The sequence below is a fragment of the Salmo salar genome, chromosome ssa02 (genome assembly GCF_905237065.1).
Source record: "Salmo salar chromosome ssa02, Ssal_v3.1, whole genome shotgun sequence".
NCBI classification, from domain to species: Eukaryota; Metazoa; Chordata; class Actinopteri; order Salmoniformes; family Salmonidae; genus Salmo; species Salmo salar.
The window spans coordinates 36,257,817-36,276,698 of NC_059443.1; the positions used below are offsets into that span (position 1 = coordinate 36,257,817).

The 18,882-nt window shown below is 42.3% G+C and overlaps 1 protein-coding gene across 8 annotated transcripts in view; it reads right to left on the reverse strand.

Annotated features, from left to right (window-relative positions):
* LOC106581894 (ras/Rap GTPase-activating protein SynGAP) overlaps positions 1 to 18,882 on the reverse strand; it is a 110,783-nt gene that overhangs the window by 77,557 nt on the left and 14,344 nt on the right. For all 8 annotated transcript variants that reach the window (XM_045703172.1, XM_045703185.1, XM_045703177.1 and 5 more), the window contains exons 2-3: positions 12,393 to 12,529; positions 4,567 to 4,672 (exon numbers count right to left, since the gene is read on the reverse strand). In XM_045703172.1, coding sequence (XP_045559128.1) covers positions 4,567 to 4,672; positions 12,393 to 12,529 — 243 coding nt within the window. The remainder of the gene's footprint in view (positions 1 to 4,566; positions 4,673 to 12,392; positions 12,530 to 18,882) is intronic.

Genomic DNA, 18,882 nt, shown 5'->3' on the forward strand with positions numbered 1-18,882 from the left:
GCTGTAGATATTTGGGGTCAACGGAGGCTGAATTGCTCAAAACAAAGATAAATCTGAGTAACAGACTCACTAATCTAATATATAATGCTAGAGAGTACAAACTACGCACATGCATTTGCGGTGGCAGGTAGCCTAGTGGTTAGAGCGTTGGGCCAGTAACTGAAAGGTTGCTAGATCAAATCCCCGAGGTAAAAATCTGTCGTTTTGCCCCTGAACAAGACAGTTTACCGTCATTGTAAATACAAATCTGTTCTCAATTGACTTCTCTAGTTAAATAAAGGTACAATTTAAAAAAATGCAAGGTAACTGTACTGAGATGTATAGGTTAGTGGTGGTTGCTGGAGTATGCTGCAAACATGAACCACTTCTGGGTTCCACTCTTACCCTGACAGTTGTTTTGGCCCTGGTGGAACCTCAAAGACATTGCATGTTGTTTTAATGAGTTAAAAGGCTGGGGAAAATCCATAATTTATACTGTTATTTATGATTCATTTCCTTAAAGTTATTGGAGGAGAAATTAGTTCAGTTATACACGCTAGTGTTGTACCTTTAACATGGGATGTGGAACAACTCCTATAAATAAAATATCAAAATGACAATGTTGTCCCAGAAGACGGAGAACACAAGTTTATATATGGGGGAAAATACGAACAACACGTTATGTTTTTACATTGAATTTCCATTCAGCCAAAGGCTATCAATCAGATAAGCAGTTAGCTAGCTACATTATGGTTGTGATTTAGCCTGAGGTTAATTCATTCAGATAACATGGATTTCTCTCAATGACTGCGCAGCCGTGGTGAAAGTCAATTTCAAAATGTAACACATTTAATCACATCCAATTTTGATGAGGTTAATAAGAGAGAGAAAAAAATATTTTCCTTCTATTAGCCCAGAATGCACCTCTTTGAATGTTATTGAACGTTATTGCAAGAGACCCAATAGGATCAGGAGAGTGCATTTCAGTGCCAATAAAGATTTAAAAGGATTGTTTCTCTCATTATATTACATAATCAAGTCCCTTCACTGACCTTGCTCTATCAAATCAAATCAAACTTTATTTGTTACATGCGCCAAATATAACAAGTATAGACCTTACCGTGAAATGCTTACTTACAAGCCCTTAACCAACAGTGCAGTTCAAGAAGAGATAAGAAAATATTGACCAAATAAACTAAAGTAAAAATGAAAAAAGTAACACAATACAATAACGAGGCTATATACAGGGGGTACCGGTACCAAGTCAGTGTGTGGGGGTACAGGTTAATTGAGGTAATTTGTACATGTAGGTAGGGGTGAAGTGACTATGCATAGATAATATGTCAATGTAAATAGCCCGATGGCCATTTGATTAGTTGTTCAGCGGTCTAATGGCTTGGGGGTAGAAGCTGTTCAGGAGCCTTTTGGTCCTAGACTTGGCACCTCGGTACTGCTTGCCATGCAGTAGCAGAAAAAACAGTGTATGACTTGGGTGACTGGAGTCTCTGACAATTTTATGGGCTTTCCTCTGACACCGCCTATTATATAGGTCCTGGATGGCAGGAAGCTTGGCCCCAGTGATGTATTGGGCTGTTCACACTACCCTCTGTATCGCCTTACGGTCAGATGCCGGGCAGTTGCTCTCGATGGTGCAGCTTTTTGAGGATCTGGGGACCCATTCCAGATATTTTCAGTCTCCTGAGGGGGAAAAGGTTTTGTCGTGCCCTCTTCACGACTGTCTTGGTGTGTTTGGACCATGATGGTTCGTTGGTGATGTGGATACCAAGGAACTTAACACTCTCGACCCGCTCCACTACAGCCCCGTCGATGTTAATGGGGGCCTGTTCAGCGTGCCTTTTCCTGTAGTCCACGATCAGCTCCTTTCTCTTGCTCACATTGAGGGATAGTCAATGAACAGCATTCTCACATAGGTGTTATTTTTGTCCAGGTGGGAAAGAGCAGTGTGGAGTGGATCTGTTTGGGCGGTATGCGAATTGGAGTGGGTCTAGGGTATCCGGGAGGATGCTGTTGATGTGAGCCATGACCAACGTTTCAAAGCACTTCATGGCTACCGACGTGAGTGCTACGGGGCGGTAATAATTTTGTGCTTCCTTGGCACAGGGACTATGGTGGTCTGCTTGAAACAGCCTGAGTTTCACTTGGTTAACATCTGATATGGTAAACAGGGGTTTTGTGGTAGGTCAGACCTGCTCTTTGAGCTGCCCAAAATGACAAGTAAACACAAATGTAACTTACCCTGCCAGTAAATACACAAACGCCCTACATTACAGAAACAACCCCAGCTACACAGTTTCAATAACTTCCCTTTATGGCTGAATGACTCAGAAACGTGGCATCTAACATTTTGCAGCAGTACACAACATACTACCACTTTTTACTCTATAGTGTTTATAGTTTTCATTATGCATGCTACTGTAATTGCAACAATTCAACATAGCATAGATACAGTACCTCTACCATAATGCAGCAACTGCTATTCAAGCCAGATTCCCTATACTCCACTATTGGTACTACTGCCCCACACAATCTGTCTCCCTATTCATTTTTTTTCTTCATAATTCATTTTTTTTTACCTATTTTTTTTCTCCCCAATTGGTAGTTCCGATCTTGTCTCATCACTGCAACTCCCCAACGGGCTCGGGACAGGCGAATGTCAAGACATGCATCCTTCAAAAAATGACCCGCCAAGCTGTGCTGCTTGAACCCCAGGCTGTAGTGGCACCTCAGCACTGCGATACAGTGCCTTAGATTGCTGCGCCCCTCGGGAGGCCTTTGTCTCCTTATTGTAACTACTGTACCTTATATGTACCTAAATGTGTCCAGGGTACATAGGGTGTTTGAACACCATGGACAGAGGGCCCAACATGGGCTAAAATCCACTAAGATTGGTAGCTGTTTCAGTACCTTGGACAGCTCCGCACAGAGCAAACATTTTGGGTTGGAAGTTCTGTGGATAGGGTTTAGGTTGAAGTTCTAATTACAATAGATATTTGCATAAAACATTTACAGCACACTGCAATTATCTACCAAGATGAATGCCTTAATTGCATGTTGATTGCTCCAACTTTAACCATTTCCGTGCTTTCAAGGTGCAATACAAGGAAGTGGATGGGGAAGTAGACTAATTGCGTCTGAGTAACTTTCCGTATCCAATCCAAAGAGCGTATTGAAATATCCTATGCGTCCCTAATCATAGATGCAGAGCCAAATGTCTTCATCAGAGATGGCCATTACATCAGGACCCAGCTGGGATTGTTGTCAAGTGTCTTCATTTATCAAAACGATGATAAATGAAAATTCGTTTGAAGTATAGAGACAGTACATAAACACATTTGATGCATACAAATTCAATCTTGTTTTTTTGTAACACAAGAGTAATCTATGACTTGTACTGTATGTGTCCCTGGAATGAAGCACTTAAGTGAGTAGAGGACAACATCGGAAGGTCTATTGGACCTCATCCCCCATAGCAAACAATACTCTATCTCCATCTTGCATATCATTGGACAGTTTAGCCTGTCATTTTGATTCCATACCTTTGTGTCCTATTTTTCTTTTTTGAAGTCTTGTCAAAATTGGATTTTCAAAGATTTTTTTTATACACAGATTTTCACTATCCCATCCAATCCACTTGTATCCAATCTACTCACTTGCTTGTATCCAATCTACTCACTTGCTTGTATCCAATCTACTCTGCTTGTATCCAATCTACTCACTTGCTTGCATCCAAATCTACTCTCACTCTGGGATTATCCCAATGATGATCTCACTAACTTATCTCAGTTCCAAGTTATGCAGTAGGTCACAGTCTTTCTGAAATGGGTCAGTGTGTCACAAGCAGTTCCCTTGACACTGACTCCGTAAATGTGGAATTCTGATGACAGCATGACAGATTTCTGTTAATCAGCTCATTAATGGGCTGCCTGGGGGGCCTTGGCCGCCTGGGGGGCATCCATCCCATTCAGTATGGGCATCTCCTCAGGATGGATGGGCTCTCACTGCAGATGGTTCTCAATGGAAGGCTGTTGGCTAACATATGTTATACCATAGACATGCTTAGAGTGTGATGACCATCACTCTTCTGGAGTCAGTAGACCTGGACAGTTCATGTCAAATATGGAGGGAGTGGCCTATTGCAGTATCCCCACAAGACTGTTGTGGGGAGAGTTGCCCTATGTGGACGATGGGAGTGTATCAATGCTGAGACGTTGTACAGAGAGGCAGAGTGAGAGATGTGGAGTGAGGCAACGAGGCAGAGACAACGAGTCAGAGAGGCAGTAAGAAAGACAGAATCACAAAATATAAGAAGTAGAGAGGCAGAGAAAGGTAGAGTCAGAAACACAGAACTAGAATGAGTAGAACGGGCCTCCCCATTCAAGTCAATGACGCCATAATGGGTGGACTGGCAACCATTGCGAGGGTCCCCATAAGAGTAAAGCAGGAAGTAATAGCAGGAAGTACAACATTAAATTTGTGTTTTAAGGTCAGAGGTTCCAAGCCCATTCTATTGACTGTATTTCTATCCGAAAGAATTCAGAGAGATAGAAGGGCCCATGGCCTACTCACCCATCTCTGGATGGTGCCTCCCCTCAACAGGAACGCTGACTGTCCTCCGCAGCAGCTTGTTCCTGTGCAACTCGGAGCGCCGCTCGCGCATCAACAAAGGGTGTACCTGCATATGCACAGAGAGACAAGGTCAGGTCAATACGCACAATGCATTAGGCTATATTTTCTGAAGACCATAATGGATACTATCTTGAAATGTATATCACTGAGCAGTAGTGGTGCGTGGGCAAAAATAACTGGGGAAGCCAAGCCAGGAAAAAATCGCCATATTACAACCTACTGGTATGTGTTGTGATAATTACATTGTTTGCTGTATAACCTGTTAGTTCATATGCCTTGACACCGTGATATATAGGCCTAAAGCTGAAAAAATAAGAAGACACAGTGGTTGAAGAAATTGAATAAATTCAACCACACCATTGTTTCATCACAAAACCAGAGAGCAACCCCTGTCCAGTATAGTCCACAAAGCATTTTGCATGTAACAAACAGTTACATGACCTACAGCATGGTCAAGCAGTTAATGTTTCTGACATTTTTGGACCACTAAACAACTATTGATTTACGGAGAAAAAATGTATGAAATGTTTGAAATGGATGAAATGTATGTATTCACTACTGTAAGTCGCTCTGGATAAGAGCGTCTGCTAAATGACTAAAATGGAAATGGAAATGATTTAGAACCACAGAGAGTTACCGCAAGTCGCAAAGAAAACAGGAGCTGCCTCCACTATTCCAGCACCATTTTAACTTCTACATTTCAACAGAATCAAATCACCTATGCTAATGGTTAGTTGAATACAATGGCAACTAAAAGATTCCAAAAACAATTGAGTCCAGTCAACATAAGCTAAATATGATATGGCTATCCATGGTATAGTACTGATGTGTGTGTGTACTACTTAAGTAGTTTTTTGGGTATCTCTACTTTACTTTACTATTTATAGTTTGGACTACTTTAACTTCACTATATTCCTAAAGAGAATTAGTTTATTTTTACTCCATACATTTTCCCTGACACCCAAAAGCACTCGTTACATTTTGAATGCTTAGCAGGACAGGGAAATGGTCCATTCACACACTTATCAAGAGAACATCCCTGGTCATCCCTACTGCATCTTATCTGGCGGACTCACTAAACACACATTCTTCATTTGTAAATTATGTCTGAGTGTTGGAGTGTGCCCCTGGCTATCTGTAAACGTAAAAAACAAGAACATTTTGCTGTCTGGTTTGCTTAATATAAGGAATTTGTGTGTGTGTGTGCGAATTCAGACCATGAAGGCTTGATTCACGCAGTCTCCTCTGAACAGTTGATGTTGAGATGTGTCTGCTACTTGAACTCTGTGAAGCATTTATTTGGGCTGCAATCTGAGGTGCATTTAACTCTAATGAACTAATCCTCTGCAGCAGAGGTAACTCTGGGTCTTCCTTTCCTGTGGCGGTCCTCATGAGAGCCAGTTTCATCATTGCGCTTGATGGTTTTTACGACTGCACTTGAAGAAACTTTCAAAGTTCTTACATTTTCCGGATAGACTGTCCTTCATGTCTTAATGTAATGATGGACTGTCATTTCTCTTTGCTTATTTGAGTTGTTCTTCCCATACAAAATAGGGCTATCTTCTGTATACCACCCCTACCTTGTCACAACTGATTGTCTCAAACGCATTAAGAAGGAAAGAAAATCCACAAATTAACTTTTAACAAAGCACACCTATTAATTGAAATGCATTCCAGGTGACTACCTCATGAAGCTGGTTGAGAGAATGCCAAGAGCGTGCAAAGCTGTCAAGGCAAAGGGTGGCTACTTTGAAGAATCTCAAATATAAAATATATTTTGATTGAACACTTTTTTGGTTACTACATGATTCCATTTGTGTTATTTCATAGTTTTGTTTTCACTATTATTCTACAATGTAGAAAATAGTACAAATAAAGAAAAACCCTGGAATGAGTAGGTGTGTCCAAACTTTTGACTGGTACTGTATGTGTGTGATGGTCACCGGCTGGTTACATGACCACGTTTAACCGTATGACCAGCTGTAAATTATAGACATGTAGCAGGGCTTCCAGCACAATATGGATGACATAAAAGTGTAATACATACATACACCCACTGCAGGCGACAGTACCCACCCCCCCAACCCCCCAACATACATAACATGCAGTCTACTGCGCTAGACATATCTAGTGGATGCACAGCACAGAGCACAGCACTCCATACAATTCCCCATAGCCCAGTAACCGGAAGACATCTCCCAGCGCTATCGGTGGCAGGATTCGTTTTGTTGACGTTTACCTCTTTTTTAAAGGGTAATCAGGGATACACACACCATAAATCAAGTGTGTATTTGATTATGCTCGTATTTTCCACTTAGTGCATACTAATGAGTATGTTGTGAGATGCATCTTACGCTCAGGACAGATATATTGCTAGTTACGGAATGAGTTCCTGAATGAAAAATGTATTATAAGACACCCAATCTTTATGAGTCCAGCACCCGCATGCATAAAAGCTTGTTTCTTTATCGCCTGCCCTTTTATTTGAGCAATTATATGGACGGAAAGACTTTGCTTTGCTGTTTATATATTTTTTATGATACACTGCGAGCACACTGTTAAATGCGTCAGACCAAATTTTAACATCTGTTTATAACATTCCCATTATTTTTGGTTATTTCTCAATATAATCTAATTTACTTCATTATTGGACCATAACACTCTAGGAATATCCTTCTAACACAGATATACTCTCTAACATGTTAATAATATGAGCCATCTGTCTCCAGAGGGAGCTGGTTAGGACAGTGGCGCTGCAGCTGGGGACCTGACACGGCCTTGGCACCGTCCCTGGTAGGCATGCTCATGAGCGGGCACACAAGGCAGGTTGGCACACAACACTGGCAGACCAGACAGAGGGCATGTGGGGCCCGCACTGACACTCACACAGGGGCAGTGGTCTAGCATTGAAACCTGCAGGGAGCAAGAAAGCATGCTAATTGTCTATAAACGTCTGTAATTGTAACGTAGTATAGCAGTGTTTCCCAATTTCCGTCCTGGAGTTTCTGTCTCTGGGTATTCTGGTTTTTGTATGGGCGAGTCAACAATCCATTTCAGTCAATTGAAAAGTAGATTGAATACTGGCATGCAGACCTTGGCTCCCTTGAGTGTTGTCAGAGATAAGCTCATTCATAAGGTCATTCTAATAGCTAACAAGAAGGTCAATTGTACTGGATTTCGGCATCCAGCAAACTGTAGTCAGAGGTAAGAGTAGGAGCAGAAGTGGCTAAGACTGAAATAGACAGATGACTGTGCTCAGGCACTGCAAGGAGGGGTGGATGGTGGGTTGTGGGTGAGTAGAGGGAGAATGAAAGCCATAGATCTGAGTGAGAGGGAGAGGAGAGGGGGCCTGGCTTGGAGAGTTGAGCAATGCTGCAGGCTGCCTGGACCATATGTCACTACTGGCCCAGCTGTGATGGGTAGGCTGGGTGGGGGATATGGGTGGTGTGTGTGTCTGGGGGGGGGGGTTAATGGAGCGGCAGGTGTGAATCCATTACTTTGTAACGGAGTCGTGATCAAACAGCGGCTGAGTCCACTACCTCTGCCCCCGACACACGCACACACACAGACGCATTCACACACGCATACAAACACACACGCACACACTAGCCTCTGTGTCCCTGGAAGTATGGAAAATGGTTAGGCTGGCCAACACCACTGTCTGTCCTCAAGTCTCTCAATAACATCCTATCACTGACAGATGTTCCCTCGCCTCAGGCATTGGACACAGCTACTGGCATGTGATAAAAATCAAAGAGAAACGTTCAAACAGAGGGATTTTAAGACCATTTTTGGCGTCTTGGAATGACAAAAGAGGGCATTTAGAGAGCATCCCTAAGTACTAAATCCGACCAAATTCCAAATCAAAGTTGATCTTCATTGTTTGTATGTAAAATTTGAGCATGATGCAGAGCACTGGTGGAAGAGCTGTCCCACTACTCCCCTATGTGGACATTTCCCACAATACCTGCATTCAGTTGTAATGTTAGATAAACTCCATTTAAATGCACTATACACATGCATAGCCAGGAAAATTAATCAAATTGCCTTGATAAAAAGCAAGTTTACACTGAGTATATAGACTGACCAGGTGAATCCAGGTGAAACCTATGATCCCTTATTGATGTCACTTGTTAAATCCACTTCAATCAGTGTAGATGAAGGGGAGGAGACACTTTAAAGAAGGAATTAAGACATGGATTGTGTATGTGTACCATTCAGAGGGTGAATGGACAAGACAACAGATTTGTGCCTTTGAAAGGGTTATAGTAGTAGGTGCCAGGCACACCGGTTTGAGTGTGTCAAGAACTGCAACGCTCGTGGGTTTTTCAGGCTCAATAGTTTCTTGTGTGTATCAAGAATGGTCCACCACCCAAAAGACATACAGCCATCGTCACACAACTTTGGGAAGCATTGGCAACAACATGGGCCAGCATCCCTGTGGAACGCTTTCGACACTTTGTAAAGTCTATGCCCTGATGAATTGAAGCTGTTCTGAGGGCAAAAGAAGGGTGAAACTCAATATTATGAAGGTGTTCCTAATGTTTTGTACACTCAGTGTATAACCCCTAATATGTATACGGGTGACCTTTAGAAAATGGCTTACTTCAGTTGCTCGTAATGGTTATTCAGATGCCAAAAGGCAGTAAAGCGCTTGTTAAATAACATTACAATTTGCCAATGTATAGTGCATTAAGCCTTCTTATTTGTCAAATGAAGGAGCTTCTTCCTCATGACTCCTTCCATCCATGTGTGCCTTATTATTACATAATTGCCACATCCCCCCTGTTTCCAAATGGGTTCCCAAGGGTAATGCATGTGTAAAAATGCTAACTACTCCTGAGTCATGCTTTATGCAATGTGACAACAGTAGCTACAGGCAAAGCCACCACGGCGCTGCATTGTTGGCTTGGGCGCTAATGAATTAATTTACAGTATCAACACTGCCAAAGCCATTGCAAACATATGGGCAGGGAATGCAACACAATGGCCATGCATTGATACTGAAACAAATCCTGTTCTAATTCCCTTTATTTTGAATTAGCCTAGCAGGCTAATGCTAATTTGATTCAGTAGTAGTGAGAGAGGATACTAACATGCTAGTGCTAGCGCTGTGCTAGCAGGAAACAGTGCCCTCTGATTGCTTGCATAACACTGGGGCACAGTGGGAGGGAGAGCGATGCCTGGGCACATGACTGGAGGACAGGGCACTGGTGCGTGGCGTGTGGTGCACACAGTGCGGGGCTCTGTCACTTCATATCAGTGGCAGCCATCACTGTCGATCCTCTCCTCTCGCTCCCACCACGGGCACAGAGGGCTAACAGCAGCCCACTGGGAAGTGGTCAGGGCTCTTCTACTGTCAATGGCAGTGCAGCATGGTGTTTTTTTGTTAGGGAGTGAAGTTCAGTTGGATTGTGTAGTGTTCACTTTTAAGATTGACTTCTGAGGTGGAAAGTATGCAAGTAGGGGAAGCTACACAAACAAAGTGTTGAACAGAAGGTATAGTGTCTTCTGTACTTGGATGAAAGGGAACACTTAATCTATTAGGCTAATTCAGACTATGCATAAGTCAAGCCTTCAACATCACCAGTTTTCACCACTTGTAGTGTTTACTGAGGTGAATAGAGCACATTTGAAATAGAGGAGCACAGAAGAGCACAATGGTGAAGTGAGATATTTTCACATATTCCTCCAGAGCACTGTTATTCCCTCAAGCAGCCCCTTAGTTGAGACTGAAGAAGTCGCAATGAAGAGAAAAGGGTCTTTTGACAGATGTCATTCACAAAACAAAGTGGCACCTCAATGGAGCTGCCTGGGAAAGAAAGGAGAGAGCACGTCTGTGGGATAGCCAAAGACTACTGTCGAGAGAGACGCGCGCACCGCACGAGGTGAGTGAGAGAGAGAGAGAGAGAGAGAGAGAGAGAGAGAGAGAGAGAGAGAGAGAGAGAGAGAGAGAGAGAGAGAGAGAGAGAGAGAGAGACGCGCGCACCGCACGAGGTGAGTGAGAGAGAAAGAGAGACGTGCGCACCGCACGAGGTGAGTGAGTGAGAGAGAGAGAGAGAGAGAGAGAGAGAGAGAGACGCGCACCGCACGAGGTGAGTGAGAGAGAGAGAGAGAGAGAGAGAGAGAGAGACGCGCGCACCGCACGAGGTGAGTGAGAGAGAGAGAGAGAGAGAGAGAGAGAGAGAGAGACGCGCGCACCGCACGAGGTGAGTGAGAGAGAAAGAGAGACGCGCGCACCGCACGAGGTGAGTGAGAGAGAGAGAGAGAGAGAGAGAGAGAGAGAGAGAGAGAGACGCGCGCACCGCACGAGGTGAGTGACAGGCATGAATATTTAATCGCCTCTCATCCTCTCTCCGATGTGGTGGCTATCGGCACGTCAGGTCTGTCTCAAATCCATTCATAGCTTCTGCCTCAATTAGACAGGGATAAGCCTTTGATTAATTGACCTGGGCCTTCTTCTCATTACTCCAGAGCTGAAAAGGCCCTTATCTGGATCATAAGGTTCTTTATCCTCCTTCTGAGAGACGAGAATTAAAGATATTGGCAGCTAGCTACCCTGCAAGTACCCCTACAGTACTCCATTACATCATTACATCATCTTTAATAGACTCATACTCTCAATCAAATGTACTATGAACACTGTTATTGTAGTGTAATAGACTTTAAGTGTGTAAGTAAAACCTCTATGTGTTTTAATTGTGTTTTAGGATTCATTTATTGGATATAAATCTGTAAATCTGTCTGCAAGGTCTATATTTAAAAAGAGACCTGTCCAAAGGCGATACAGGTACAAAAGTGAAGGAATAGTACCCCCTTCTGGTCTTAGCTAGCAGGCTGAATCTCTACTTAGTATGATATAGTAAGTAATCTAAGGTATATATATATATATTTTTAATTAGCAATAAACAGTCAGGTTGAAAAAGTCCCGTATTCCTAAAGTGTCTCAGAGTAGGAGTGCTGATCTAGAATCTGGTCCCACCTGGTCATGTAATCGTGTTATGTCTGTTATGATCTAAAATATATACTGATCCTAGATCAGCACTCAGATGGGAAAGGGGATACCTAGTCAGTTGCACAACGGAATGCATTCAACCAAAATATGTATTTTGATGGCTCGGGGATTCAAACCAGCGACCTTTCGGTTACTGGGCCCAATGCCCATCTTAGCCAGACGTGACCTACTTGTATAGAGGCGTACTGGTGCCAAAGTTGTTTGCCACAAAATTGTAAGCTAACAATAGTTGCAGGACTGGACCTCTCATAAGCAAGCCTTAGGCGACAGTGTCCCAGGACACCTGCCTTGAGTGTATAATATGAACCCTGGCCTCTTTCAGGTCCAACATGTACATGAGATACTGTGTTAAATCTAGGACCCCGGTCCAGAGCTTTTCCTAGTCAGGTCATGTGGTCAGGAAAACCTCAGGCAATTAAAACAGTGCTTATTGGCAATGTAATGTACTCAGCATACCATGTAATGTCAGGTCATGTCAAATAAAGTTACACGCCTAAAGGGTCAATTGTGGTGATAGCCTTTTTTGGATATGTCATTCTTTATTAAACTTTGTGGCTTTAGAAACTGTCATGGCAGTGTTGTAGACACTCATGCCATGTCAAACAACCCAGTCTAATACAGTATGATACAGCAATGTGAGCCATAGAATAGATAGAAATATTACTCCTAGAACGGTATTCCCCTTTCAAGTCAATGGGTGGGTGATGGGTGGGATTGTATTTCTATAGTGTGTGCAGCAGTAGGTAAGTACCTCCTCCTGGTCCAACATGTAGAGCTGATTTCCGGAGATCACACAGAGACGGGGGTTCCAGTCGGGGCGGTCGTAGGAGGGAGCGGCAAAGGAAGGGGCATGGGGGCGATAGGAGGGGGGGACGGCACACCTCGCATCTGGGGAGGAGAGAGAACAAGGGGAGAGGGACAGAGAGAGGGGAGAGGGGTCAGTCAGGGTAACTCGACGGTGGAGGACATGCCAGAACATGCCCGTCGTCAGATGGTTGATGTTAACTTGTTTATGTTTGCAAGCTGTTACGTCCGCATCAGTTGAATTCAAAGCACTGAAAATGCAATGTGACTTCTTCACATGTTGTCCACATTTCGCGCATAACAACAATGCTCAATGAAAGAAGTGGACAGACTCATCTAGGACTGGTCCATTACGCAGTAAATAACTCCCCAATCAATGCACTCATTCAGAGAAATCAGAGTTGGATTATTATTACGATTTGTAACCATAGCCTAAAATGTAGATAAAAGGATTGGATGAAAGGGTCTGCTACACCAGAGGTTCCCAAAATGGGGTCTGCGGAAGAGGTACTGCCGTGCCCAGATCTCTAAATATGTATAAAATAAATAATAACTTTTTTTTAATGAATATTGTTACAATAACTGATGAAACACATTTTGGCCAAGGGATTCGTTTAGAGGGTCTAATACAATAAAATGTCATTATTATTAATCTACAATGTAGGTTCTTACTAACCATGGGCATCAAGGCCTGGGAGGCTCACAGGGATATCCACCAATTATTCATTTTTCAACTCAATACTTCTTTGTTTTGAACATGAATGTTCTTTAATGTAATCTTTAAAACTGCAAAGTTTTCTCTCTGCCTATGATATAAAAAAAAATGAATTGCATGAAATTCGCTTGAAAACGGAAAAAATATATCTTCGATGCCAAGAGGCGGGCTATTTAAATGTTCTTTCCCTGGGGCCGAGACTTGGTTCGGCCAGCCATGCACTGCAGACAGCACAGTAAAACGTCTCCTTTTATGCCATTTTTATCGCACCGCGAGTTGTGTTATGATTATAAGGCGGTCCTTAATGAATTTGCTATCACAAAAGGGGTCCCCGGACCCAGAAAGTTCAGAAAACCCTGTGCTATATGACCATATCTTCATACTACATCGCTAATTCCATCAGTTTCATAATCCCTCTGGCCTGGACACGCCTTTGTTCGTCCCCAGGTTCCCCCTCTGACCAGACGGCCGTAACAAACAGGCAGCTCTTCAGATAGACCCTGGGTCCTGAAGCAGAAGGGCCGTGGCATGAAACAGAGCAAAATAAGCTTTGTGATCCACTACAACTGCTGAAGTCAATTAGCCAAGCTCTGGCTTCAGTCAGCATGATGCTAGGTCACACAGAAATAACCAGGGCATGGCTGTTTGTCTTTTTCACTATCTTTCGTAGTCTCCACTTCCTAGTGTGTCTCTCTATCACTCCTACTCACTCTGCCCATCCATCTGCTTCTCCTTCTCTCATCTGTCTCCATCACTTCATGTCTTTCTCGTATTGACCTTCCTATTCGTCTTTCCTCCAGTCTCTTTCCATGTTCCCCTCTTTCATATTTCTTTCTCTTTTCCCTCTAAGTTATGTCAGGGGCTATGTTAATGTTTTCATCAAAACACTTTTGATATCTCTTTCCTTCGCCTCGTTTTTACATTTCAACCAGAATGTTAAGCAAACATCTCAACGCTATTCTCACTCCAGACAGCCTTATGTTGTGAATTCACAGACGCCCCCAACAAGGCCGGAAACAAGCCCTCAACGAGAGGTTAGCCAAAGTGACATTCCCCACTCCTCACACCAAGACTGTTTTCACAATTCACACCAATCATATCTGCAGATTGTACAAGTCCCAGAGTCAAACCCTCTAACACACTTTATTTAACCCTTACCCATACATCTTGTAGATGGTACAAACAATGGCTATCTAGTGTCTACTTTTTCACTTTCCAGACAGCACACTTTAACCCTTTGCATATTTCCCCATGTTTGAGAAAGGAAGGCCCCTGCAGGTTGAATGATGTAACAGGCCCTGACTCGGCTGAGACACGGCATCGTCGGCACACTCACAGCAGCGTGCCATGCTGTCCATTTGACACTATGCCAAAAACAGAGCCACTCCGACCCTGAAAATAGGCCTACTTCAGCCAAACAACCCTGTCAGAACCTTCATTTTACAATAAAAGCTTTCTCAAATATTTACTGTATTCACAATCCTACCAAGTAGGAAGGCGAGCACAAAAGGCAATCTGTCTAATTGTAGCGAATACAGCTGAGTTTATGTTTTATATTCAAGTTTAATTATGAATAAAGCTGCTTTTGAAATATAAATGAGTTGCTAAACAAGCAAAGCTTATTAAGGGGATCACAGTGGTGGAATCCAAGGTATGATTCATTGTACGATATGAAGAGAGATTACATAACCTTGATTTCAACCTCTAAGTCACTTTTCACTCATGGACTCACAGTCACAGTGGCTATTGTGACTGAGCCCCCTAGGGGTTTTCATATACACTCACATATCATTAAGAATTTGACCAAATCACAAAATATAGGCCGTGAATATAGGCCAGGGCATGGAGGGATCTTTATATACAGTACCAGTCAAAAGTTTGGACACACCTGCTCATTCAAGGGTTTTTCTTTATTTTTACTATTTTCTACATTGTAGAATAATAGTGAAGACATCAAAACTATGAAATAACACATATGGAATCATGTAGTAAACCAACAATATATTTGGGATTTGAGATTCATCGAAGTAGCCACCCTTTGCCTTAATGACAGCTTTGCATACTCTTGGCATTCCCTCAACCAGCATCATGAGGTAGTCACCTGGAATGCATTTCAATTAACAGTTGTGCTTTGATAAAAGTTAATTTGTGGAATTTCTTTCCTTCTTAATGTGTTGTGTTGTGACAAGATAGGTGTGGTATACAGAAGATAGCCCTATTTGGTAAAAGACCAAGTCCATATTATGGCAAGAACAGCCCAAATAAACAAAGAGAAACGACAGTCCATTACTTTAAGACATGAAGGTCAGTCAATGCGGAAAATTTCAAGAACTTCAACCATCAAGCGCTATGATGAAACTGGCTCTCATGAGGACCGCCACAGGAAAGTAAGACCCAGAGTTACCTCTGCTGCAGAGGATAAGTTCATTAGAGTTCACTGCACCTCAGATTGCAGCCCAATAAATGCTTCACGGAGTTCAAGTAACAGACACATCTCAACATCAACTGTTCAGAGGAGACTGCGTGAATCCGGCCTTCATGGTCGAATTGCTGCAAAGAAATCACTACTAAAGGACACCAATGAGAAAAAGAGACTTGCTTAGGCCAAGAAACAAGAGCAATGGGTGGTAGACCGGCAGAAATCTGTCCTTTGGTCTGATGAGTCCAAATTTGAGATTTTTGGTTCCAACCGCCGTGTCTTTGTGAGACGCAGAGTAGGTGAAGAGATGATCTCTGCATGTGTGTTTCGCACTGTGAAGCATGGAGGAGGAGGTGTGATAGTGTGGGGGTGCTTTGCTTGTGACACTGTCAGTGATATATTTAGAATTCAAGGCACACTTAACCAGCATGGCTACCACAGCATTCTGCAGCGATATGCCATCCCATCTGGTTTGCGTTTAGTGGGACTATGATTTGTTTTTCAACAGGACAATAACCCAACACACCTCCAGGCTGTGACTATTTTTGATTTGTTTAACACTTTTTTGGTTACTACATGATTCCATATGTGTTATTTCATTGTTAAGATGTCTTCACTATTATTCTACAATGTAGAAATAGTAAAAAATAAAGAAAAACCCATGAATGAGTAGGTGTGCCCAAACTTTTGACTGGTACTGTATATATACAGTTGAAGTCAGAAGTTTACATACACCTTAGCCAAATACATTTAAACTCAGTTTTTCACAATTCCTGACATTTAATCCTAGTAAAAATTCCCTGTCTTAGGTCAGTTAGGATCACCACTTTATTTTAAGAATGTGAAATATCAGAATAATAGTAGAGAAATTTTTTATTTCAGCTTTTATTTCTTTCATCACATTCCCAGTGGGTCAGAAGTTTACATACACTCAATTAGTATTTGGTAGCATTGGCTTTAAATTGTTTAATTGGGGTCAAACGTTTTGGGTAGCCTTCCACAAGCTTCCCACAATAAATTGGATGAATTTTGGGCCATTCTTCCTGACATAGCTGGTGTAACTGAGTCAGGTTTGTAGGCCTCCTTGCTCGCACACACTTTTTCAGTTCTGCCCACAGATTTTCTATTGGGTTGAGGTCAGAGCTTTGTCATGGCCACTCCAATACCTTGACTTTGTTGTCCTTAAGCCATTTTGCCACAACTTTGGAAGTATGCTTGGGGTCATTGTCCATTTGGAAGACCCATTTGCGACCAAGCTTTAACTTCCTGATTGATGTCTTGAGATGCTGCTTCAATATATCCACATAACTTTCCTCCTCATGGAGCCATCTATTTTGTGAAGTGCACCAGTCCCTCCTGCAGCAAAACACCTCCACAACATGATGCTGCCACCCCCGTGCTTCACGGTTGGGATGGTGTTCTTCGGCTTGCAAGCCTCCCCCTTTTTCCTCCAAAAATAACGATGGTAATTATGGCCAAACAGTTCTATTTTTGTTTCATCAGACCAGAGGACATTTCTCCAAAAAGTACGATCTTTGTCCCCATGTGTAGTTGCAAACCGTAATCTGGCTTTTTTATGGCGGTTTTGGAGCAGTGGCTTCTTCCTTGCTGAGCGGTCTTTCAGGTTATGTCGATATAGGACTTGTTTTACTGTGGATATAGATACTTTTGTACCTGTTTCCTCCAGCATCTTCACAAGGTCCTTTGCTGTTGTTCTCGGATTGATTTGCACTTTTCGCACCAAACTACGTTCATCTCTAGGAGACAGAATGCGTCTCCTTCCTGAGCGGTATGACGGCTGAGTGGTCGGATGGTGTTTATACTTGCGTACTATTGTTTGTACAGATGAATGTGGTACCTTTAGGCATTTGGAAATTGCTCCCAAGGATGAACCAGACTTGTGGAGGTCTACAATTTTTTTTCTGAGGTCTTGGCTGATTTCTTTTGATTTTCCTATGATGTCAAGCAAAGAGGCACGGAGTTTGAAGGTAGGCCTTCAAATACATCGATAGGTACACCTCCAATTGACTCAAATGATGTCAATTAGTCTATCAGAAGCTTCTAAAGCCATGACATAATTTTCTGGAATTTTCCAAGCTGTTTAAAGGCACAGTCAACTTAGTGTATGTAAACTTCTGACCCACTGGAATTGTGATACAGTGAAATAATCTGTCTGTAAACAATTGTTGGAAAAATTACTTGTGTCATGCACAAAGTAGTTGTCCTAACTGACTTGCCAAAACTATAGTTTGTTAACAAGAAATATGTGGAGTGGTTGAAAAATGAGTTTTAATGACTCCAACCTAGGTGTATATGAAAACCTCTGACTTCAGCTGTTATATATATATATATATATATATATATATATATATATATATATATATATACAGCTGAAGTCTGAAGTTTTCATATACACTCAGGTTGGAGTCATTAAACACATGTATATATATATATATATATATATATTTAAATGTTTATCATTTCTGAGAATGGCATGGAGAAAATGTACAGACCATATCATCCTGTCCTGAATGATGTACCTCCTTGTACATGGATGTTCCCTTGTTTAGCTGTTGAAGTGTTACTTTTTACATTCACAATATCAACGTTTTCATGTGGAAAGTAGAAAGAGCTGGTGTCGGAAAATGTTTGTGTATTGAGATTGAGACTAATACAGTATATCAATTCAATCATCATTATGAGCATGTCAATCACCATCATCTTTACTGCAGACGACATATAGCCTAAATCCCAAGGCCCAGGAATCCCAAGGCCCAGGAGTGTGACACTAGTTCCCCTCTTTCAGAGACACATTGGACAAGGAGAGAGAAAGCCTTTGACGATAAACCTTATAGACCTACAGCAGCATACCTAATGAAAGTCACAATGTTGTGGATCCACTGGGGATATCGTTGACTCATTCCCATAATATGTGCTCCAGCTACAGTCTGTACCTCCACCTTCATTCCTCATCATCTGAAAAACCTTGGAGGGAATTTCAATGAAGTAGAAGCTAAAATGCGTGTAGGGTACGGTGTGTGCGGTCCAATCTAGGTGGGCTAGTTCTGTGTTATAAATATAAAAAAAACAGCGTATTCACATTCTCTTGTTAACGCTCTCAGAATGTGCTGAGGTCTGTCTCTGTGGGCACGTAACGCTATTCTTTTCTGCCTTCCTTTGCAGTTTGCCAAGGAGCCGAGCAGCCGTCAGATGACTGGTCAGCTTTATTCAACGCTGTCGTTACTGAACCCGACAGGGGTAATGTTCATTTATACACATCACTAAGCTCTAAAACAGCGCTAA